This window comes from Xiphophorus maculatus, chromosome 2 (assembly GCF_002775205.1).
Source record: "Xiphophorus maculatus strain JP 163 A chromosome 2, X_maculatus-5.0-male, whole genome shotgun sequence".
Classification (NCBI taxonomy): Eukaryota; Metazoa; Chordata; class Actinopteri; order Cyprinodontiformes; family Poeciliidae; genus Xiphophorus; species Xiphophorus maculatus.
The window spans coordinates 18,906,441-18,931,254 of NC_036444.1; the positions used below are offsets into that span (position 1 = coordinate 18,906,441).

The 24,814-nt window shown below is 36.1% G+C and overlaps 1 protein-coding gene across 9 annotated transcripts in view; it reads right to left on the reverse strand.

Moving 5' to 3' along the window:
• Positions 1-24,814, reverse strand: part of LOC102223875 (liprin-beta-2-like) — a 71,929-nt gene that overhangs the window by 20,480 nt on the left and 26,635 nt on the right. For 6 of the 9 annotated variants that reach the window (XM_023351022.1, XM_023351027.1, XM_014473619.2 and 3 more), the window contains exons 4-8: positions 17,730-17,816; positions 15,002-15,115; positions 8,012-8,161; positions 2,306-2,518; positions 871-963 (exon numbers count right to left, since the gene is read on the reverse strand). In XM_023351022.1, the coding sequence (XP_023206790.1) occupies positions 871-963; positions 2,306-2,518; positions 8,012-8,161; positions 15,002-15,115; positions 17,730-17,816 (657 nt within the window). Of the gene's footprint in view, positions 1-870; positions 964-2,305; positions 2,519-8,011; positions 8,162-15,001; positions 15,116-16,865; positions 17,019-17,729; positions 17,817-24,275; positions 24,725-24,814 lie in introns of those variants that run through there. The other 3 variants (XM_023351052.1, XM_023351058.1, XM_023351049.1) reach the window with 3 other exon arrangements.

The window sequence follows — 24,814 nt, forward strand, 5'->3', positions numbered from 1 at the left end:
TTGTAGTACTCATAAATATGCCAGCTCTTTCTGAAGCAAATCATGTAAGGACCCATTACTAGTCTGCAAAAGCAAACTATTTCTTCTGAACCAGAATATATTACCAATTAACTAAATGTGCATAAATTTATCTAAAATTTAAGTGGTAGCATGTTTTAGGATAATTTTGAAAAATCGACTATGTCAGATTAATTCTACTCAACTATGTTTTCTAATAACCATAAAGGAATGGTTATTAGTTGGCATTAATGGTAAAGTATGTAAACCATTGACTGTATCTTGTTTGCTGTAAAGGTTTTTCTGGTTAGCTATAGTCAAAAAATTTCCTTAAAAAACCATGTTCAACTGTTTACTATCAATATATTTTAAAAAATGACCTGGTTTAAAAAGTAATACTTAATCTTCAGATCTAATTAAACATTAAAGGAAAAGTATATATATATATATAGTCTCTAGTCTCTGCTGTTTGTGTGTATATATATATATATATATATATATATATATATATATATATATATATATATATATATATATATAAATAAAAGCACAATCTACCACATATGCTTATACTCTAGTTTATTAATGAAGACAAGAAACCTCTAGTCTCTGCTGTTTGTGTTTTTGGAAATGTCCCATCTCCTTCAACTACTCCTGCAGTTTACTTCAACCTATATTAGCCTCCTTTGTGATAAATGATAAAGATCTGATATAATGAAACAATATAAGCCCCACAGCTGATTTCCCTTCTGAATCATACTGGCTCTAACACAAAGAGGACATCTGTTTCTTCTTCTGCACATGTCTGTGGTAAAACACACCACATGTGACATGTGCATCCACGTGTGAGCAGAGCGAATCAACTCTGTGTACCTTGGTGGCCCTGAGTTTCCTCTCATACTGGCCCTTTTCTCCCTCCAGGTCCTGCACTTTGCTTGTCAGCTGCTTGACTTCTTGAAGCAAATCCTGCAGACAAACCAAACACATTACTATTTTTAGAAGGTCAAATGATAGATTTATCAACTTGTCCAAGTTTTTTTTTTTTTCCCCCAAGGTTTCAGAATGGGCAGTATGCATGCTAACATATGAATGGGACTGGAGTCATCAGGCTCATGTGCAGTTATAAAAAGGTTTCCAGGGCTGTACAGTGCTCTGGTTAATATGGGGAAACATGATCCTCCTGAAACAGACACCACAACGTGCAGTTATCAGCAGCCAGGGAAAGAATAAACCCAAAAAACACGACTGGAAGGCGTCCAAGTTGCACATCTGCCCGCTGACCATTATCACTGTATGAGGGAAACTTTATAAAGCCATAATTATCATTACATGACCCATCCACCTGGTCAGAGTAGGAGGAAGCAGACATAAACTTTGTTAGTAACCAGAGCAATAATCATCATGCAAACAAACAAACCACATCTGATCCAACAAAAACATAACACTGACCCAAAAACACTGATTTGAAGAGATTTATGAAAGAAAACTCATTTTAGGTGAAAATGTCTTGCAAATGTTTCAGTTATTTAAGGAGCAAAAGCAGAGGGAGATTGCTGAGGCTCTACAATCAGTCAGAGTTGCAGCAACCTTTACACTTAATGGCAGTCATGGTCAAAATGTGTAAAATGGGAAAAATGAATGTATCTTATTGTAGAAAACACATTCTCTCATCAAATAATATGAACAGTTAAAGATTTATTCAATTCAAAAAACTAACCTGACCTAAAAAATAACTATATTTTGTCCACAAATCCTGTTTACCACAGTTAGTTTCTCCCTGCTGTTAGTACACCGTACTAATTTGGCCCACTTTCAGTTTTCAGTCTGAGTCCACCAGATTTTTATATATAATTTCTTGACAATTCGGGGGGGAAAAATCAAGATGCCAGCCTCTCTAACAATATCCCCAGGGCCTTCAGAAGAAAACCAGGCCCACAGCAACATATGTTTCTTTTTCACATCTTGAACCGTGCCACCCACTGCCATTTGTGGTGGTAGGCACTACAAATGCCTCAATTTTTGTAGCACTTATTGGACTGTAGCTCCTCAAATGAATGGAAACATTTGAAAAACTAATCGAAAGTTTTGATTTCTGCCAAAACCACAGCAGAGCTCCACCCCAACATCCTGAGGGCCACATACAGATGCTTCACTCCACACACACAACAAGAGAGGTTGTTAGTTTGATTCTTTGGAAATTTCCAAATACCAGCAGAGGTTTGTGGACTAGTTAAGAGGGGAGAGGAGAAGAGAAGGAAAAATGGTGGAAGTATTGTAAGAGGAGTTCTTCCATCATCAGTTTCCATACATGCACAGTCTGTCTTTCTCCACTGTGTTTCAGGGAAGCAGAGCTCAGGTTTGACCCAGCATAAGGATCGGCGCTCTGAACTGGGTTGCCACTTGGGTCCCCCTGTCGGGCTTCCTTCTCCTCAAGTGCCCGTTTCTCCTGGATGCGAGTGCTGATCTCCTCCTGAAACTTGCACATCTGCTCCTGGAGCTCACTGATGAGATTTACCACACACTGACAGGGAAGGAGGATAAATGAGAAGAGGCAGACGATGTCAAATGGAGAGATGTAAGGAGAGGGAAAGAGAAATACACTGAAGTTAGATACAACAATAGGAAGAAAAAAGAGAGAAGATGATCATTGGATGACTTGTTTCTTAATTTAGTCTGCTGATGGAAATATATCTTCTAATGTCTTGAACTCCCCTGGCTGTGGATTGAAATGTAATTTTAAAGAACAGCAAGCATAATAAACAGAAAAAAGCCACACAAAACATCTATTTGACCGGGGGGGGGAGTCCAAATTGTGGTTGTAACAATGAATAAGTCAGCCTTGGGTCAAGCAGAGGCTGGGCACCTTTCCTCACCGTCTCACATTGCTGAAATAGTGTGACACATAGATACATGTTCAAATATGTAAACTGAACGCGCGCCAGGCTTTGTGCTCCACTTCCCCACAGGTGCCATGTGACGACTGACAGGAACGGAGGGGATGAGCTTGCTGATAGATTTCTCTGGGGTCAGTGGAAGGAGCAGAGAGTCCAGGTAAGTTTGGAGAGTCGAGGAAAAAAACATCTTATGGTTTAAATGGGAGATGCACACACTTAGCGAGTTGATAATTCACTGTTAAGTGGGCTGTACTGTGCTAATTCACAGTCCTACAGTGCAAAAGTTATGACCTTCTTAATTTATCTTCTCTAAGGGAATAAGATCAAGTGATGGTAGAATGGGCTAAAAATCAGGAATAAGCACAACGCAAAACAAAATCATTTCAGGGTTAAAATAATGTAATGTGATTAATAAACAACAAACTAAAAAATAAAAAGTCAACAATGACCTGACTTAAAGATGCATTTTCCTTCTGCTGATCATCCACTGTATGCAAAGCTTTAAGCTATAAGGTGGGAATGGCCTTTTGCATGCAAAAATATAGATTTCTGTCTCAGTATACTTTGATTTTTAAAAAAAAAAAAAATTCAATGCAATTGTAACATGCTGCTCGTAAAGTGCCAAAATACCAAAATGAAAATTGGTTTAATTAGACACAAATCTAATTTATTTTAAAAAAACAACAAAAAAACTAGCTAAGTTGATAGTATTTTTTTTTTATTTTTAATGTAACTTGACAATAAGTAAATATAACTGGGTTTTTTAATTGTATGAGTAGAAAATCAATTTCCATGTTTTGATTTTTTTAACAGTTATTTAACCCAGTGGTAGCATTTTTCTTTGTGGTTTGCTAAGTTGTTCTACATCACTTTTTGTAGTAATATTAGAAATGAGTATTTTCAGGGATTAAAGGTTGCGCTAAATTAAATAAAGTTTACCACAGTGCATGTGAGTAGTGTAAATTAAGGGAACATTTATCATATTAGAGTTAAGCTTGTAAGCCAGAAAGGTTCTAAAACCCATTAATCTTTTGACTTAAGGATAATTTTTCCAACTTAAAAGTCAAAGGTAAGAAGGTTACAAAATAAAAATATAAATATTTTTCTGAAAATCATCATTGGGCTAAAAAAGAATAAAAAAGCAGCTAAACACCAAAGAAAAACATTGGAAAAACCTTTAGAAATCCTGTCTAACTATTACTGAAAACCACTTTAAAATATTACAAGTAAGACTGGTTGTGTGGAAGCAAAGTCTAAGTTATATATTAATCAATTTCCAGCTATTTTTAGTCTAAACAGAATGATAGTTATCTCCAAGATGAGCCTTTTTTGTCCCCATCTTCCAAAGTTTAGATCCACAAGAATGAGCAAGACTAGATGGGAAGATAGAAATAGAGAGCGATAAAAACAGTAGCAGTGAGGGAAACAAAAAAACACATATTCCTTGTTTTATACAAAATAACTTGATAAATGCTTGCTCAGAAAAACAGCCTCATCTCACAGTCACGTGAAATATTTCAGAAGCCTGTCGCATAACCTGAAAAATGCACCATCAAACTAAACGCGTCATTCCCAGGCGATCATCGGTTGGCTGCAACTTTTTTTCTGTGTCGTGCTGGTGTAGTTTCCTGAGGTGAAAGTGTTTTACCCCCAGGAATGCTCAGAATGGATGCCTGTCATTCCTCCTGACAGCTCACTGGAGCCTTGCAGCTGTTACAAAGTGCACATACAAACACACATCATTACTTTTACTATTCCAGCTCCGATCTCTCCAACAAAAGCTAAAGACCACAGCTTTATAGAAGAATTGTTGGCTATGAGATCCTTGGGACCTTTCTCCACACAGTTCAATAAACAAAATATTTAAAAGGATACATTCTTCAGAGTGGTGCTTTGTGAAGTTGATACCAGCTGTCAGTATCTTACACCCTGTAGCAGTTAGTCCACATTGTTGTCTTAACTGTGTTTGGACACATCACAGTGTGTCCTATTTACAAGACAAGACTATTTACAAAACAACACTCCACAGCTGAGGTCCAAGTATGTAAGTTGCCTCTTTAGTAGGGCAGTTCCTTTATGTATTATATATTTATGTATTAATGGTGAGAATCAAAATGGATCAAATAAAATGTTTTTGTTTTACTTAATGTGGGCAAGCTACTGACTGCTTGGAGCCTCTACACAAAACCCTACTTCAATCAATCAGAACCATCTAACAAGCAAAATAAATAAATGAGAATTAGTAATCTGTACCATGTTCATTCTTAGTAACGTACACATGCAAAACAGAGGTGGAGGTGCAATGTGTGACTGAACAACAGTCTGGTTGGTAACCTCACTCAAACACTCATCGGCTCTGCACTTCTCTCTGACAAACTCAAACAGTTGACTAATAATTCCACTCAAATTCTTGTATATGACATAGAAACCACAGCGAAGACCTGCAAGACCTGGCCTGAGAAGTGTTACATTAGAAGGATTAGCTCCCTTTCTGCTTGTGTTGATTCATGGTTGCAAACAGGAGGTTGAAGATTAACATAGTTACTTATGATACTTAAATAATTCAAGCAGCAAAAAATAAATAAATTTAATTAGCTCAGCTCAGCTTTTCATCTTCTTTTTTCTGTTTTTAATCATCATGTTACCTACCACTTAATGCTTCCTCCTCCCTGTCTGCTACCACTGATGCTTATCACTTTCCATCCACATATTACTGGCCTCTGCACATCTAGAATGCTGCATCAAGTTTAGTCAGTAGAAGCACAGCCCTTCTTAATGCGTAAATGTCAAGTCACAAGAGCATTCTTAGGATCTGCTGAGCAGCTTAGTGTCAAAAGAAACAAATTGAGCACAAAGAAAATAACTATCACAAAAAAAGACAGCTAAACAGATAAGGCTGGAACACATGCATTTGAGCGTTATTATTTGAGACCATGAAGGTCTTAATGGGATTGTTTTTACCTTCAGTGGAGCAGAAACTTGCTGCTAAGCTGAATAGAAACTCTGATTCAGAGACCCACTGCACGCAACCTTTCACTTTCTATAAATTACATCACCTCAACAGGTTTTAATGCAACTGCTGTAGCTCTTGGAATAGGATGCAGTTTTAAATTATCCCTTGCATTTTCCTAACCTACTGTATTGAATCTTATAAAACCATAAATAGTGATGGCATGTCGTGTCCTCGGTTATTTTTCAGCTTAACTTTAGAATGATGTTAAAGCTTTCATTGCAAATTATATAACTGAGCGTTGTCCATTAGAAACAAATCAGATAACACAGGGAATTAAACTCCTTTTGCAGGGAGCATTTTAATCACGTTGCAATCTTGTGATATTTTGAAGGCCTGGAGGTGAAGTACGCTTTCTTTCTTTAAAAGATTTTTTAATGAGACTATTTTTGTACTTTGAACTTAATGGCTGTTGTTGAAACCACCTGATGTGTTCTGGCTTGTTTGAGAGTTTCAGTGCTTAGATGTGTATCTCATCAAGGATTCCACTATTAACTGTGCCAGTGACTTTTTGTGTTTGCAATGTTTTTGTTGCATTCATATTGCATATGTAATAGTTCCAAAACAAAAGAACAGGTCTTTCATCACCTGATTACTATTGCACTTACTTTTGGCATAGACCTGAGGAAAAAACTTTATGGATGTGTGCTTTGTTGACTAGTTTTAGAGGGAAATTCAAACCAATAAGACAACAGCTGTGAGAATGAAAGTTTCAAGAGGTTCTTGTGAAACAAAAGCCTGTTGCTTGTCTAACCTGTTACACTTGGCCAAAAGAATCAAACTTTTGGATTCTACACTATCTTCCAGATTTAATTACTGCTACTGGTGTTTTGCACAAAGTGAATGGTAAAATGATGACCGAGACCGACATTGAAAGTCTTTAACTTCACCTCAAATCAGGAGCTGGTTAAACAAGGTTGTGCGTTCCAACCAAACACACATCAAAAGACTCTTGGGGTAGAGAAAGAATGGCACTTGATGAAAACCTCATCAATAATTTATAGACTACTTCAATTAACTGATTCTGTGCCAAGAAATCCAACCAATTGAAATTAACTTGCAAATTTTAATATAAAAGAGTGGTTAATTATCCAGAAGCCTGGTGTTTGGCTGAAAATGGCAATCATTAAAATGAAACTTTAGGGGGGAAAAAAGCCTTTTAGCCAAATACTGAAGTTAATGTATATTTATGATGCTATGGCATAGTTTGACCACTCTGAGAGTCAGATTAAAAACAAATTCAAATCTGTCCACCTGATTCTATTTTTATTTTATTTTAGAAAACTACTGTACAAAAATGACACTCTATGAAATTAACAATTTAAATAAATAACCAAACATTTTGCTTTTTAATATCTTATTTTGATTTTGTTAACATTAACACACCTTCCATAAGTCACACTTCTCTTTCCTGAGACCATCTGCCACCAGCCAACAGGTGAGTCATAACAAAGAAGATATTAAGGCCACTTATTTCCCTGCATACATTACATACAGTTAATTAACAGTTGCTTCTAGTAATCAGCTTTTTTAGGACTTCTCTGGAGACTCAGAAGACAAATAAATAAGTGACATACATAATATATGAAGCATGTCTGAAGGTCCCAAAAAGCAAAACTACACTACATGTATCTGTAATATTAGTAATGAAGTATAAATTTAAAGGTAGAAATAAACTAATACAAACAATACCTTAGAAAAAGTTTAGGAAAACTAGGATTTATAGACAAAATTTAGTCCAACTTACTTAAGTTCTTTCAACCATAGAAACTTTATGTAAGCAACACCCAGATTATTTTTGACAGTGATTATAAAGCCTGAAAAAAAAACATTAAATCCCACAAAAATATCAAAGAATAAGCTGCAATGCATGCTTAAATATTGTTGAAGGTTTGTCTGTTGATAAATAGGATTTAGACATGACTTACTGTGCAACACAAAGCATAACAACCTGTTTTGCATTCAAATCAAAAAGGAAAGTTACATACGCTGTGCTTAAAAAGCCCATCTCTTTGTGTAAAGCCTGTAAAAATTGTCATAAGTCAAGTTATTCACAGAATAAAAATGGCCTTTTTGCTATCTTTGAGTGAAGTTGGTTGACATTCCATACCTCAGCTTTGTTGTTCTTTGCATTTGCAGCATCCTGAGGGTTTGTGTTCGTTCGTGTTTCCTCCATGGTGACCAGCTTCAGCTTCAGGTAGGACACTTCATCCATTAGATCCAGCTTCTGGGTCTCCAGAGAAGTCCTGCTCCTCAGCTCCTGAAAAACAAACAAACAATGAATGTACTCTGTAGATCCGATTGCACACATGGAAGAAAAAATAAACACTTATCTTGCTTTTAAAAACCCAGTAGAAGAAAATGTTTTACATTTGTCGTTCATGCAAGGATTCCACTCAGCACAATCTTCTTCCCACACTACGAGAAGTCTGGCTGGGGGATAAAGACCCCACAAAGCTAAATATACATGCTCTCATGCACACACAGGCTTGCTGCATACTATTAATAACACTGTCCTTCATTGGCAGAGAGGAAAAGAAAGCATGTCTGAAAAAGAGGCAGATAAGACATGTAGTTTCCCATGAGCATGATAAAGTTTTAGTTTTTTATGACTCATGTAAGCTTTCAATTCCTCATTCAAACTACTTCCAATTCCCCTTATATGTCTACAAAATTCAAACTTTAGTTGTTAATGTCATCAACTTGATTAAAATACTTTTGAGAGAAATTGGAAAGGAAATTAACTAGTGAATTTATTTTTCATCTCAGGATTAATCCTAGAATATGATCTTTCTTAAGACATACATTTTTTTCTGAAGTTGTCATCTTGGGTATCATGTCGACCGACTTGCTTACAGTTTAAAACATTCATTTATTTATTTATCTCGCACACCATTTCCAATTCAATTTGGTAATAATTTGTAGAATTTTCTATTCCATTTAACAAAACGTTAAGGGGACCATTTACAGAATGATCAGCACAGGTGGAATGTAGGTTTAACTTCTTACCCAAAGACACTTTAACATGATGGAAATCAAACCTTTTTAACAATATAAACAATATAGACTTCTTATTCATGGTAATACTAAGATACATAAATGGTCAACTGATTTTTGTCAGCAAGATTTCTGGTCAAACTAGAGTCTAATTCAAAGTGAGACAATTAACTAACCAAGAAAAGAGGCAGTTTTTTCCCCTTCTCATAACAACATTACAAATTCAACATTTAGACACTAATGTGTATGTGTATCATAGGTCCTTTTATAGAAAGTAGCATTTCGTCCTGAAAGAATGGAGATCAGAGTAGAGGAACAAGGCGCACTCCTCCAAATCGTGCCTGCGTTTTGCTGTGCTGGTTGCTTGGAGACCAAAGGAAGTAACGAGGTTTTTAGGCTGCAGCTAGAACACAGGCGGGCATACACAAGCCTGGCATTACATTCATCAGTGAGAAACAGGAAAAGCAAGAAAAGAAGTTGCAGCTAGAAGACGTAATGGGGTTCATGGTGATATTGTCAGCATTGGGAAACTTTAGCTCCTTTTAGCTGCTACACCAGGGTTTGTGTTGAGGTGTAAAAGGCTTTTAGGACCCATTCAACTGGATAAAAATGTCAGTGGCATTAAGAAAGCGTATGCTTTGCAATTGGAAATATAACAATATATATATAAATATAACAATTTCTCTATATAATTGTATGATCGATTTAATCATCGATTTAATCGATTATTTACCCATCATTCTATTCTTTTTTGTGTTTAATGTACAAAAGTCATGTTAAAAAGCATAAAAGTCAACACTCTGACCACAAGTTCCACCCAAAGTGGACATAGTAAACAAGTTGTGTCAACACCACAGCCACACAGTCAGACAGTTAAAAGCCCATAATCACTCCAGCTCAGAAAATCTGCTTAGTTATGGCAGCTGACTGTCAGTTTGCAATCTCACACCAGCGTCACATTACAGACGGATAAGCTGCAATATTTAGAGGTAATTTATCAGACGTCTGTGGTGGTCTGCCACAGCTCAGCTGCTTGACATTTGCTTTTACTAAATTGTAAGAAGCAACGCGTGCTAAATTATCCTGTCCTTAATATGCATTGCTCCTATACTCCTAATTATAGATCACTTTAAAAAAAGCTTTGATCATCTCCAAATTGGGGTAAAATAAATAACACACAGAACTGTCTAAATCTGGACTCCAAAGAGGTTATTTCTATAGAAACTCAGCTGGTTTAAATCAAGAGGAACTTAAAGTAGAGTCTACTTTAAAATTGTTAAGGAAAAATATATACTGTACATATTTACAATCGCTTTGTTTTATTTTTAAATCTTTAAGTTTTACCAATTTATCTGAAGGTTTTACATACTCCAAAACAAAAACTGCTTTAAATTTTTACATTTAAAATGCATCAATTGAATTAACATTCTCACTGTGGCAGCAAAAACACAAAAAAACAAAAACAAAAGCAAAAAGTGACAGCAATGACATTTTAATTTTAACTTAATGGTAGATAAGATATTACTATTCACATCCCAGAGTCATTTACTTCATGTTGTAAATACATTAACATCTAAATGTATAATTTATGAAGACTTTTTTTTTCATGTTAAGCGCTTGAGGATCAGGTAAAATACTCTTCATATGCCTTCTGAACGCTCTGAATGAATTTCTTCTAACCCCCCCCAGTTGTGACCTTTTATGAAAGAATGAAAAAAATTAAAAAACAAATAAAAATTTATTCCAAAGGTATACTTCAAATTAGGATTTAGTGAATGGTTAAGGTCAATAAGATGTACCCAATGAACCGTTGGGACTTTAATGATGACCTTGTTTGGAGACATATTATTTATTGATTCATCTGGGTGTGTGCAGATCTTGCTTCCTGTCCACATCATTTCATTACAATACTGCTAAAGAATGTACAAAGGACTGAGTTTCAATTGGGAAATGTCATATGACAAAGTGTGGGAGGATGACATCAGGGATAATGATGAGTACATTTCACTGTGCCGACTGTATAACCATTTCATGTTAATTTAGTTATTTTTATGAACACAAACCTGAAATAGCTAAAGGAAAGACTGGACATGGAGTCATACGGACTCTGTAAATGCTTTTAATAGCATCCTAAAACATATTATGATTGCATAGTTTAATATGTTGACACAAGCTAAACCTACTGCTTTTAAGCACCTAAACATGGTCATTTGTTGGTTTGCAATTTAACACAAAAACTGATGTCAACAGGTTTAGCGGTCTAATAATGGGACATTTGCCAGTTTAACTAACTAGTCACTATCTAAACTAGCTAATAAATAGTATTTACACTAGTGAATACTGTAGCAATAAATCTTTACTGACACAAATGCATCTGATGAAAAACTGCATATTTTTTTAGGTCAAATTAAAAAAAAGACTTAAATTTAAAGGATAAATCAAAATCGTAAACTTTGAAAAAACATTACATTTTTCAATATCATTCATTATATTACTTTAAGAGAAATCGATTTGCAGGTCAAAGCTTTACAAAAGTTCCTGGTTAGAAATCAGCTACAAAACTATGATTGGTGCATTTTTATGTAGAAAATTGAGTTTCATACTAGTGCATGCAAATGCAAGCACACAAATAGTGAACTACAAGAGGAAACTGAGGTCTGAAGATAATACTGAACAATTAGTCAAAGTGCTTGGCAAAGGTAAAGGGAGCAGCACTCGATTTTCTGTTTTTCAGGAACTGTCTTTATGTATCAGATTTGAGAATCATATTTTGTTACCGATTACATAGCTGAACAAATTAAGGAAATAAAGTTTTCAGGAACTATAGGTCAAATTCAGTGTTTAAAGATATTGGCTTATCTCTACAAGCAGTGTTTACTTATCAGTGATGGAAATATTTGGATTTATCTGCAGTACATCACAGCCTAGCATAATCCTTGTTGCACTGAAAACTTATTTTAGCTTGCACACTGACAGAAGCAGTCCAGCAGAGAGAGCAGACATATCATCACATTTTAAATCCTTCAAATCTGACTTCAACAAATACACAAAGAGGATTTAAGAACCTGGAGAAGACGAAACAAAATACCACACGAGATGCAGACCACCTTTATCAGTCCCCACACCTAGATCTCTCTTTACCAAACATCTCGTATCCCTTTGTGTGTTTGTTCAGCGGTTAGAATAAGTACAGCAGCTGCATATCAGTGCTGCTAGAGCCTCAAATCATGACTGACTGCAGAAAAGATTTACTGCTGCAGCAATGTTAGTAATTGGCTGTCTATTTGAGATACTGTATTTTGCATTTCTACATAAAGCCAGAAAATATTAATTAAAGCTAGCAGGACGATAGAAAGAAGCATAACACCCCTAATAAGGCTATTTATTTTGGAGCTGGGGACTTTTCACACTCAATGTGGGCAACAAGGAGGACAAAGAGCCCATTGAGAAGTTTAAATAGAAGGCTGATTCTGTGGCAGTCAGGGTTGGGGTCCTTTTGTGTCCCGGCTGGCAGAACTCATGAGTTTGCTTCACTGCTGACGTCAAGAAAAACAACTGGAAAAAATCCTGGCTTGATCCATTGTCAAACTGGCTCAGAGGTGGTTTTAGTCACCTTGACCACAGAAAATGTAAAAAACACATGAGGTCTGACGATCCAATCCATGCTGTGTTTAAATGAGACGTCAGAAGAGGCAAGCGTTTCAAAAAGCCTGAAAATAATATGTACATCTTAATTTTCTAACATCTGGATGAAAATGTATTCAAAAAAGTCCAGACTGAAGCTAAAATTATTTTGGTCCACTGGACTGTAATTACTATCTGTTGAGCTAGCTGCCAACATCAGCATGTTCTCACAAATGTGCAACATGCTGACAGAAGGAAAAATGTCTGTTGTTGAGCAATTTAGTTTGGCAATTCGCTGTTTAGCACAAAACTTCAGTGATCACATCAGCTTTCATTATTAATCCTCCAGCAACCTTAAATGTGTACAAATTATTATAGCATTCACAATTGTATATAGACTTTTATCATGATATCCAAATGCTGCTGCTTGTGTTTTAATTAAGTGCAGATGGGAAAATCAATATAGTACTAAAATGATTGTTCAGTATTTGTAGGTTTAGGAGCACTTAACTTACATGAGCTTCATTACAAATTAATTTGCTTCACTTGTTCAGTTGTAAAAATGAAACTAATTAGTTATACAGGCTTATTTCACACAGAACAATGCATTTCAAGCATTTACTTGAATTACTAGATAAAAGCTGGTGAAAGTCTAGAATGTTTTTTTAATGTAGAAATTTAGAATGATGGATGGAAGATAGGATATAAGGGTGTAAATATAATGTGCAGTATATACTGTTGATATTTTCCCTGGGCATGAAAACATGCAATTTATCATATTAGAAGAACTAATAGTCTACTTTAGGCTAAATATCTTATTTTGCATTCCAAACATCTAAATTTAGGCACAATATATGTGATACATTCAAGTTAATCTCAACTTAATTTAAATCTGTTTGACAGCAAAAAAAAATAAAGAAGATAGAATTGTATATAAACTGAGGTATTAATGGGTTAGGTGTGTCATATATATAATGCTTGATTGACTGGCTGATTGATTACAATATTAAACAATGCAATTTTAATATTACCAACCATGCTAGCATTACAAGAAAGACAAGTTACCTTCATTTTTAGTTTGCTTTAGGTCAGACAAATGTTGTCTCATTCACTCCAGGAAACTGTTGAGCTTTGACTTGTTTAACCTACTTGGTTTAACGAAGCTTACATCAACTTGGAGGATAGGAGTCAAAGGAGGTAAAGACAAACTAGAATAAGCAATAAAACAAACTGCCACTCCTTTATTTATTAATTTCCTCCCCGAGCTGAAACCTTCAGCACCAACGTTTAGCCATTCAGTTCGTCAGCTGCCATAGACGAGATATCAGGTTTTAATTAACACCAGTATGACTGTTATGTTTGTAATCTAGCTTTAATTATTTTTCCTTCATAGTGAAGTTTATCTATGAAAGCTTGACCCAAGGTTTCTGAAAGCTTCAGTAACTTCAAATTAAAGACATTTTAAAATATTTTAAAATAATTAAGACATGTATGAGCTTAAAGAAAATTCTATGTTGCATATAACTATTTTAAAATCATTTACTAACGTATGAAGCAAATTAACTAGTATAGCAAGTAATGCTAATTATTGATGGTACACAATCTTATTGCTAAATATTGCAACTGGTATCAAAAGTAAATTATCCGCCTCTCATCTTGTCCATCACACTTTTTGGGATGTTGGAAACGTGGATCAGTTGAGAACAGCTATTGCGATGATATTCTGAAAAACCACAAATATTCAATACAAAGTGTAAATGAATCAGATTTGGAACTTGTTGCATTCTGAAGTTTTTTTCTATATCAACATCGCACATATGGATATTGCCACAACATATTTAGAAACTAAAAAGAAAGTCATAGACTTCAGCTGCAAGTTTCGGTTAGTGGAGCTAAATCTAGATCGTTAGCGCTGGCATTCTGTTGATTACGACAAATCTGTACTTGCAGCCGTGGCATGTTTTAGATATCAGTACTGGAGGCGTGCGTAGCTGTAAACGTAGGACATCTAAAAGGCCATAAAAGAAGGTGCCTTAACCACAAACATTCAGGTTGAAGCTGCGCAAGATGGATGTGATTGTGATCTCCAGCTGGCTGGCAAGGTATGCAGGTAAACATAGTGCCGTTGAGTTATGTGCCGCCCAAATACTGATACTATCAGTAGTTCTGCTCCATGGTTAACTTTTTTTGACTTAAAATTTAAAACAAACATAGTTTATTCTTTTTTGTTGGATTAAAAATAATAAACATACCAGCAATCACAAAAGTTAAACATAAGGTGACTGACTAACATGACATTAAATAATAATCACATTTAATAGGATGCATTTTACACATCAGTCATGTAATGTGCAGCAATATTATAAGCCATGCTTTAATTTATTTAGAATATTAGATGCCATCAGATGACAAAATGAGATTTTTTGCAAATGCTAAAATTTACAGCAAATAGTATTTTTTTTTTTTTTACATGTTTTACCTGTTGCAGCATCTCCTCTGTGGAAGCCAATTTCTGTCGATGCTCTTCCAAAGAAGTTTCCAAGTCTCTGATTTTCTCTCCCTGAGCCTCAACTTGGTCCGTCAAAACGCTTACCTGTTGGAGAACAAAATCCTTTAAGATGGAGGCTTTCCATTTTTCTCCTTAAGAACCACAAAATAACAATGAAGTTCACTTTAAATTCCAACTGCGATTATTTCAAGCCTTCAAGCAGTACTCAAAAGTTAGTCAGGATTACTCAGCAATTGACTGGGATAGTGTGATTTTCATCTTTAGAACTTTTCCAGATAACTTTAGTAGTACAAGATAAAAGCCAAAATAGTTACTAAAATAAAGTGCATCCCGCAAAGGTGTGTCTGCAGCTTTGGATACTAATGAAAAACATAAACAACATGTTCATAGCGTCATGTTGTGCATTAATCCAGAATATCATTGTCATTTTTCATTATTACTAATATTTTTTGCAAGAGACGATTGTATATATATATTTTTTTTTTACCAAATAAAACAGTAGCAAATTTTAACAATATTAAAATTTGCATTGTTATAATCAAATGATTTATTATAAAAACATTTTCAATTCAACCTGCATTTTTTAAAATATATATATATATATATATATATTTGTTTTTGGAACAAAGAAGATATGTTTCTTTCGCCAATAACTTTAGACAAAAATGAAAACTCGTAATAAATAAGTTGATATAAAAAAGGGGGTAAAAAGAGAGTATTGACAGCCACAATAACCATAACAATGTTTAATTTCTAGGAATCAGAATAAGATCCCTGACTTTTGTATCCGACATCCCACAGTAGGCTCTCTACCAAACTTTAAGAGTTATTGCCATGGGGCTCAATTCACCTCTAACTAAACTGAATGGAATATTTTATTGTGGTCGCAGTCTGCACAAAACCCTACCAAAGGCCACGAATGAACACCCCACATTGGAGATCAAAGAATATTTTTGTGCTAGGATGATCTATTTAAAGACCAGACTGAAAACAATTCAGGTTTGTTTACAGCAATTTTATCCGTCCAGTCGAGGAGGTCGAGGAATTTTGCACGGAGGAATGTCAAATCTGTCAGTCTGGTAGAAATGTAACCCAAAAGACTTACAAACTACTGCAAAATAAAATGTTTCTGTAAAACATTGACTCAGGAGGTCTGAAAAAACATGCATAATTTTCCTTTCACTTTGTGAGTTTATAGGTCTACCACATCAAACGTTAAGAAAATACTTTGAAGTTTGTTGTTGCGATGTGACAAAGTGTGGAAAAGTTCAAATGGTAGGAGTTATTCTAAAAGGCTCTATATCTATGAAGTTGGAAACTTTTTCCCTCCAACACACTTTCCGTAAACACTACACATTCATACTGGCATATCTCAACATTCAGCTCCACAGCAACATCCATTTACTTAGCAACTTGTCACTCAGGAATGCGTTTCACAGTTACTATAATCTCCCAGACAACACATTTACCTCCTGCCAAACACACTTTAACCCTTCTTTTATTACCGCAGTGTGCTAAATCCATCTGACAGCAGCTGATTCTCTGTCACTTCTCTGACTTTCAGCCCTGCAGTCATGTCTTGTCTCACAGCCAACTTTTTCACTCAACACGCGTTAAATAATCTAACTACCCCTCCTTTCCAACAATGTGCCAAATGCAAGTGAATAAAAGCAATGAGTTGCTTTTAAAACACTACTAGGCACCCAATCATGTAAATCACAGGTACCCAATAATTAAAATGAATGTATCTTATCACCAAAACAAGAACTACTTCAAACACCTTTAGCAGGACTGCATGAAGTGTAAGTAGGAAGTTTAAAGTACAACGTCTTACCTCCGGTGAACACAAAGAAATAGTTCCTTATTACTACCCGGACGTCATATGCCAACCACAGAGTGTTTATTTCTCTCTAACACAGAGAGAAATAAATGTTGAAGCAGAGCTACACCTCACATATGCAGTCCTGAGGCTGAAACAGGTAAGGAGAAAGTTAAGCGGAAACCCACAAAAAGGACAAACTGTCAACAGCCAATTAAATCCTCCGTCAAAGACACAGAAGCCCCGGTCATCCTTGGTTATCAGCCAATCAGAGTTGATGTCAGATGCGGAATGTGTAACAAGTAGGTGTGCATGTGGGGGAGAGGTGGCGGCAAGGAATGAGATATAGACTTTATGATAGCTTTGTGAGCTGGGGTCGTTCAGTCGAGTGAGAGCGTTGCAGAAAAAAAAGGTGCTTTTCAAAGAGCAAAACAAACACAGACAGGAAAAGGCAGCCTGAGGAGCAGCTTCATAACAGCTAATTAAATTTGAGGAATTAAAGACATACTCTGGAGATCACAGCTGCCTGAACTAGCTATTAAACTGATCTGAGCGCATAGAGAACCTGTTGACATCACATAGTTCTGAGACCCGTAATCATCCCGTGCCTAAGTTTTACAGTCTTGACATTTATAGTTGCCGTAGAAGTTGTCAGTTTTCACATGTGGTTGTGAAAGTGTCTGAGCTTGATTTGTAATGAAGTAACACGAAAAATCTGGAGTTCTTTGATTATAGACTGTAACAGCTGGAATGATAGCAAAATCCTGCCAGAAGTTAATTTTAATTATTTAAATTACCATTTGAAAACAAACAGGAGATGAAACATTTTGCATATTGTTTCATTAACATTTAAAATTACTGAAAAAAATTTGCTCTGACCTGCAGCACCAGAGATTCCTTGTCTCCTTCTAGTCGAAGTAGTCGTTCCTGATAGGTTTCATTGTTGGCTGGGGTACAGAGGCTCACCTGGACACAACGCACAAGAAAAAACATGCAGATTAATAGGAAGCTTAAGGAGGAAGAATGAGTAGTTGCATACCGAGAGTATGCCAAAAATTGACATTGACTTTGAATTTTCTGATGAAGTCCTGAGGTTTTCCACCCAACATACAAACATACCAGAAATTATAATGGAGAAGTAGCTGCAATACATGCTGGAGGCTATTTCTTCACAAAGTTTATTTTAAAAAGTTCTGCAAAATACGAGCCCATGAGTTAAGTACTACATTATAAATTGTCTAAATTTGGACTTTCAATCATCTATTGTGTAGAAATATTACTTACTATATTGGTGATTTCTGCAGCGCACCCATGTCTTACAATTTGAAAAACAATCTGAATCCATTTGCGGTTTTACACTCACTTTTTAAGGTTACTGTTGCTGAGATTTACGTAAAGAGCTCACGGAGTGGCCCTTGTTTAAACCACATGATGCATTCCTATGAAACATCATCTGACTCATCTGAGTCTCATTTATCTCAAAACGGACCCACACTGTCACTGAGGCTTGCGATAAAACTTTCATAAGACCTCTCTGATTTCACCACTGACCTTTGAGTGGAACAAAACATATCTTATATAAACTGTTATGGATATATTTCATGCCCCATGGCGAAACAGGAAAAGAGCAGGAAAAGAAGGCTCTTATCTAGAAATAGAAAAGGCTTCTATAGCATCTACTCCAGTACAAAAGGAAGAGACACTCTGGGTCAGAATCTCCCCCAGTTCTCACCAGAATTACAGTTTTAACAACTCAGGAGTTGAAAATGAAACTCAAGCAAAGTAACTGCAGATGAAGAGCTGGACCAGTTTGTATTTCTTTTCAGATTATGCAGTCTTTTTGGTCTAAAGCTGCTACTTTCTCAACTGTCACTGTCAACAGGGATTTTCCAAAAGTGTGTTTCCAAAAGAAACTGGAAATAAGATGCTTTTGGCTTCTATCAGCTTTAGAGCTACAAAAAACATATAAGCTCACAACTTTAACTAATAAGAAATAATTTATTTGGCACTTCATATAAATAAAAACATAATAGTCAAAGCAAATTTTTCATGTCCATAATATTAGAAGTAGTCGTCTTCATTTATGGGATTATATGAAACTAGACTTTGGACAGGAGAAGCCCTTTTCTCATTTCGCAACCCTTCGCCCAAGTTACAGGATGACTTCCATGAGTAATCAGTACATCTGCTTGGAAGTGACGTCTGTCCACTAGTCCGGCTTCAGTTTCCACGGTAACCAACAGCGACACTGGCTCACAGAGTGGTGGATCTCTTTACTATTTGCATTACTGCTCTGAGTTATTGTTAGTCTAGCTTTATTAGGAGGATAATAACACTATGTATGCTGATAATATTTTGAGGTCTTATTTAACCCAGAAAAATTGAAGGCCATAAGTTCAATCCAAATTTAACTTAAGACTTTAAAAGTCAGCCTTGTTTAGCCCATTAATCAATCCTAACCAAGGGCTAGATATTATAAGACATCTTTATGTGGTCCTTTTTTTATCTTTCACTTTTCAAACAATTACTCAAGTTTAGATGAAAGGAAATGTTGGATGTATTCCTTTTATTATTATTATTATTATTATTGAAGACTTATTTGTGAAAAATCCTAAATGCAACATTTCTCAAACCAGAGAGGCGAGGGTTGTGCACCAAATGGGCTAGGACTTTACCTCAAGTGGAGGAATTTTAAATGTTTGTTTGGTTTCAAGTGACCAGAATGGAGAAGACAATGGGTAATTTGTCTGTAGTTATGAGGGAGCAGCTGCAGTCTCTCTGAGCTAAGTTGAAAAACAAAGCTCTCGAGTAAATGGTTAAAGCATTGTAAAACCTTCAGCTAATGTAAAGAGACATGGACCATGACTAAAAGAACAACATCCTGGGTGAACTGAGCTATCTTCATGCAGTGGTTGGGTTCAACCTAAAAGCAAGTCAGCGGTTTGGTTCAAGCGTTCGATGAAAATTAAAGTTTTACCACCAAAATAGTTACATTGCTATACCAGGGCTGGTGCCAGAGCTAGTTTTAAACTTGTTTTACATGGTTTGGTTTTCTATAACCCGAGAGCAGTGATGGCATAGTTACTTTGAAAAAGTAACTTTAATCAGATTACTGATTACTCCTTGAAAAAGTAACTCAGTTAGATTACTGACTACTTGATTTGGAAAGTAACCAAGTTACATTAAAAGTAACTTTTTTAGTTACTTTCAGCAGCTGCTAACAACAACGCTGTGAAAATTACATTGATCTTTGCCAATACTTAATTGTAAGCTATTTTATAATGGTTACATCAACAAAGTGTCTCCAATCATAAGGTTGAAATAAAATGGAGATTTTTAATGGTTACAGCACAAAAAAAAAAAAAAAAACGTTAGTAATTTGTGGATGTTTTTGTGTGGTCCACTATTGTCTGGAAAACTCTAAGAAGGATTTTGCGCATCTCCTTCTTCCCTCCATTGTTTACATTTCTGTCGCTGCTGATAATGTCGAATAAAAACGGCGATCATTCGACAAGACGCGTAGAGGAAATAAAATTGAATTCCAAAAGAAAATAGTAACGCAGAGTAACGCAGAGTAACGTGAAATGATTTTGATAAGTAACTGTAGTCTGACTACTGGATATGAAATAGCAACGCGTTAGATTACCCGTTACTGAAAAAAGTGGTCCGACGTCAGTAAAGCGTTACTGACATCACTGCCCGAGAGCAACCTAGAAGCTACATTATTACACCACTACTCTCTTGTATAACATGTTTGATCCTCCTACTGTTGTACAAAGCGTTTCTCTGAAGCACAAAAAGATGCCAACATAATTTACTAATATGCTTTAAAAAAAAACTGCGGACATTGTGAAGGTTCTATTATCCCAATCAGCTGATCTCTGAATTGATCGGTACCAGCAAGCATGTAGAAAGAGGACCCTCAATACATATAAAGCAAGATACTCAACACTAACTGATGGTAAAATAACAACAAAAACTGTCAGAACAAGTTGAAGATGGCATTTATGGATGCCGTGGAAATATCTGAAGCATATGGTGATCTCAATAAATAGCCTTAATTCCAAATTTAGAAATATCTATATAAACAAGGCACTAAGAATTGTGACTGTTTACTAGTCTCAAAAAGACCACCTAAAACTCCTGGTGAAATAAGAAATTTCCTCTCCGTTTCCAGGTTGATGGAAACAGAGAGACCAGCCTATTGGTGCCAGAACCAGAACTTGCAGCCGTGGAATCACAAAGAACTGGTGCAAAGCATGCAGTCGCTTCAATTCAGCACTGGAAGTTGTGGGAAAACACCTCGGTCCTTTTGATGAGATACAAGTAACATTCAGCCACGGCAAATGACAAAATGCTGTTCATCAGTATTTACAACAGCCTTCATGTACCACATTATGCATATACATATAATGCATTTTACAGCTGAACTACATTTTGATGCTCCATCATAATTATTTGTGACAGTCCATGACTTCATATGAAAGTCAGAGACATAAAATGTGTGGCTGACCCTTCCTGCCATCACACCAATGACGCAGTTTTGAAAACGTCTTTGTTTTCCACCTGAGCCAAACTGCTTTCTCGTTTCTAATACAGAGCAACATCTATCAAGAATGTTTGCAAGTCCTTAACAGACATATTAATTCTTGAACCTTTATTCCAAGCTGTATTACCCAGCAAGGGAATGTGGATATAAGCAATGTAGCCGCAAGAACAAATTACTTCTGCAATGACTTATTGTGTGTTTAAGAAAAAACAAAGTACCTTAAAAACTGAATGTAATTTTTGATGCATCATCTGCAGTTGAGGTCAGAAAGGTCTGATTTAGCCTTCTGATGTGATTAAATGAACCTGTCACCACACTGTGATCAAACACCAAGACACTGGCACAAGGAATTATATATTGAAACATCATTTCTTTAAGTCAGTCTTACGTCTCAAGTTTAAATTTAGTTTTGCAGTAATGCTACACTATAACTTCTGGTAAATTGCTCAACTGGAAAATCTCCTGTAATCGCTGACTTTCCAATCAGACTTCCAGAGAGGCAAAACCATTTAAGGATGGTGACACAGTACTTGAAAGGGCTGATAACGGAAAGCAGGCCAGCCTGTTTTTATCTCTCTGTCAACGCCTCATGTGAGAATGGAAGGAAAAGAAGTGGACACATCAAAAGTAAATGTGTGAAATATTTCTCTGTTCAAATTCTATAAAGCTATTCACAGAAAATTAGTTGGAATTTAGCTCTGTGTTATCAGGGTATTTTCAGCAAAATTCAACAAAGTTGTACCAGTTAGGGGAAGTAGTGACGCACATGTACATTTGTATTTCCAAAATAGACTAACCACTATGACTCACTTTATTGACTCCCACAATTTGTACAACATGTTTAACAACAACACTAGAAAATGGTTTTAGTTTTGGATGCAGGGATGAATAAAAACTATAAAAAGTAATATGAAGAGTGTGACTCCGGATGTCCTGGAAAATGTATTTTTGGAATAAAATAAACTGTCATATCAGAAATAAAAGAGAAAGCTCCTCTACTTTGACAGCAGACAGTTTTGTCATGATCATTCCAAATGTCAGGAGACAAAGTAAAAATTGACAATATCTTTTTCCAAGTTTCAGTGAATTGGACCAATGGACAGGGGTCGGTTGTTTGAAGTCCATTTTTGATCTGCTTTATGATGACTAGTTTCCACTCAGGGTAAAGTAAGTTAAGGTTCCACATATTCTCACTGCATAGATATAAAGTACTTCATAGGAAAAATATATGGGGACCTTCCAGTTTCAACTGCGAAAGAGGGTGGAACTCAGTTTATGATCCCAGTGTCTAAGAATGCATGACAGAGTGAAGCACACACCTACTTTTAATGATTTCAGTGAAAAAATATCTCTGGTCTTTGGAAAGAAAAGACAGGGACCTTTTAAATGCTTTAAATGCATAGTCCGAAACCACCAAACTAAAAAAAGAAACCACATCCAAAGGTAATTTTACTATTTTCTGTGGCTATATAAACTTTTGTTTTCTTGTGTTTGTTTGTTTCAGCACATCAGCAGTGTGTGGTTAACACATAAGAAGTTTGCATGATCTTACCATGAACATGTGAGTTCTCTCCAGGTAATATGGCATATTAGTTTTACTGTTGTTGCTAAACTTTTGGGTATTAGTTTGCACAGAGTTGTTGTTCCTGACTCTCGTGTGTCTGTTTTACCCTGGTGAGAATCCACCCTGCCTCTTGACCCACTTACTGTTAGAAATTCCCAATTTCAACCCACTCGTGATGGATAAAGCAGATATTGACAATAGCTGGAATCTTTGGATGTCGCAATTATTTATCCAGGTGACGTGAGTGAGAAGTGAGATACGCATTTATGTGCATAGGCACTTGAACAATGGAGCAAGCACAGCAGTTGTTTCCCAACTTTTGAAAGTCAGCGTTCACACTAGTTTCTGCTCCCCTATTTTTTCACCCAAAGAAATCTGATCAGCCACTCAAGTCAAATAAATTGAAGTCTCTGTTTGGTTTAACTGCAAAAAAATAAATAATGCAAATAATTCCCCTCATCAATTTAAAACCCAACTCGAATGTCTGGAGTCTAGATTAGCTGTGCACAATATGATTTCCTACTCTGCAATGTGACCTTTGTACTAAAACTATGCTGCAGCAGTTCTGGCCAGGTGTCACTCTAAAAAGCCTATGCAATCTCAATTGGACAAACCTGCATAAATGAAATATGACAGGGCTGATAAACGACTAGAATAAAAAAGTAAAAAATTGTGTGAAAAGAAGATGTTAAAAACACCTCTTTTAAAATTACAAGACAATCTGTTTAATTTGAAGCATGGAATATCAAAATTAGGGGTAGTTAAAAACTATCACACCAAGTTACATAGAGGAAGGACTGATTATACAACTCATGACAGCACAACATACAGCATAAACTGTGGTCAAACACTTCTATCAGTTAAACATTCAGTTACATTTCTTAACCACTGATAAAATCTCACATGGCACATTCCCTCTCATTAAATCCTGCAGAATCAGTCGTAGCACCGTCAACAGCCATCAGCTGACAGATAATGCTTCTAATCTGATACCAAAACCATGTGAAGAGTGTCTTCATAAAGCCACTGCAACTAAGAGATGTAGCTCTGCTTTTGGATTGTAAGGGAAATTACATCAGTCTGTTGCCAGGAAAGAACACAATACAATCAGGACAATGACATGCATCCTAAGTAGATCAACAACTCCCAAACTTTTGCAAAAGAGTTTCTACTTTCCCTTTTTAGCAGTACTTTTCCTGTTTGTTGCCTATACGAAAACTCCTTCCAGGCATGCACAGATTGCAAAATTAATTATGTGGAATGTGCATGACAGACATGAAAAACACAAACATGAAAAGGACGCAGCCCTCACCTTTTTGAGCCAAGAGAAGTGTCTGTAGAAATCAATGGGAGTGTCCATGCTCCCAGCCCATCACTGGCCTGACTTTTTTTCTTCTGTTTCTGCACGCGTTTTAAGTTTGTGTGTGCAATTCATCCAAGTAAACAAAAAAGTAAAAGTGAAGTCACTAACCGCTGTATAGCATTCATTTACTGCTGCGATGTTCACAGCTGTGGAGGAGGAGGGATTTTATGATCTCTGCCTCCTGAGAGGGACAACTCCCCTCTCCTTCACCCCTTCCCGTTATTCTCTCCTTCCTTTCTCTCCTCAACATTACTCTTTTTCTCTCTCTCCTTAGAAACTACTCTTCATTCCAAAGTTTCTGAAAGAATAATCATTCTTTTCCAGTGGACAAACACTTCCTCCTCTGTCCCCCTTTCTTTCTTCATTTTAGAATTGCTTACCCTATTTTTTTTTTTCTCTCTTTTCTACCGAGGTCCGTCTGACAGCCAAATGGCCGAGTCCAGAGAGGAGGGGGTAAGTGGGAGGGTTTTTCCTCAATCTCTCTGTCA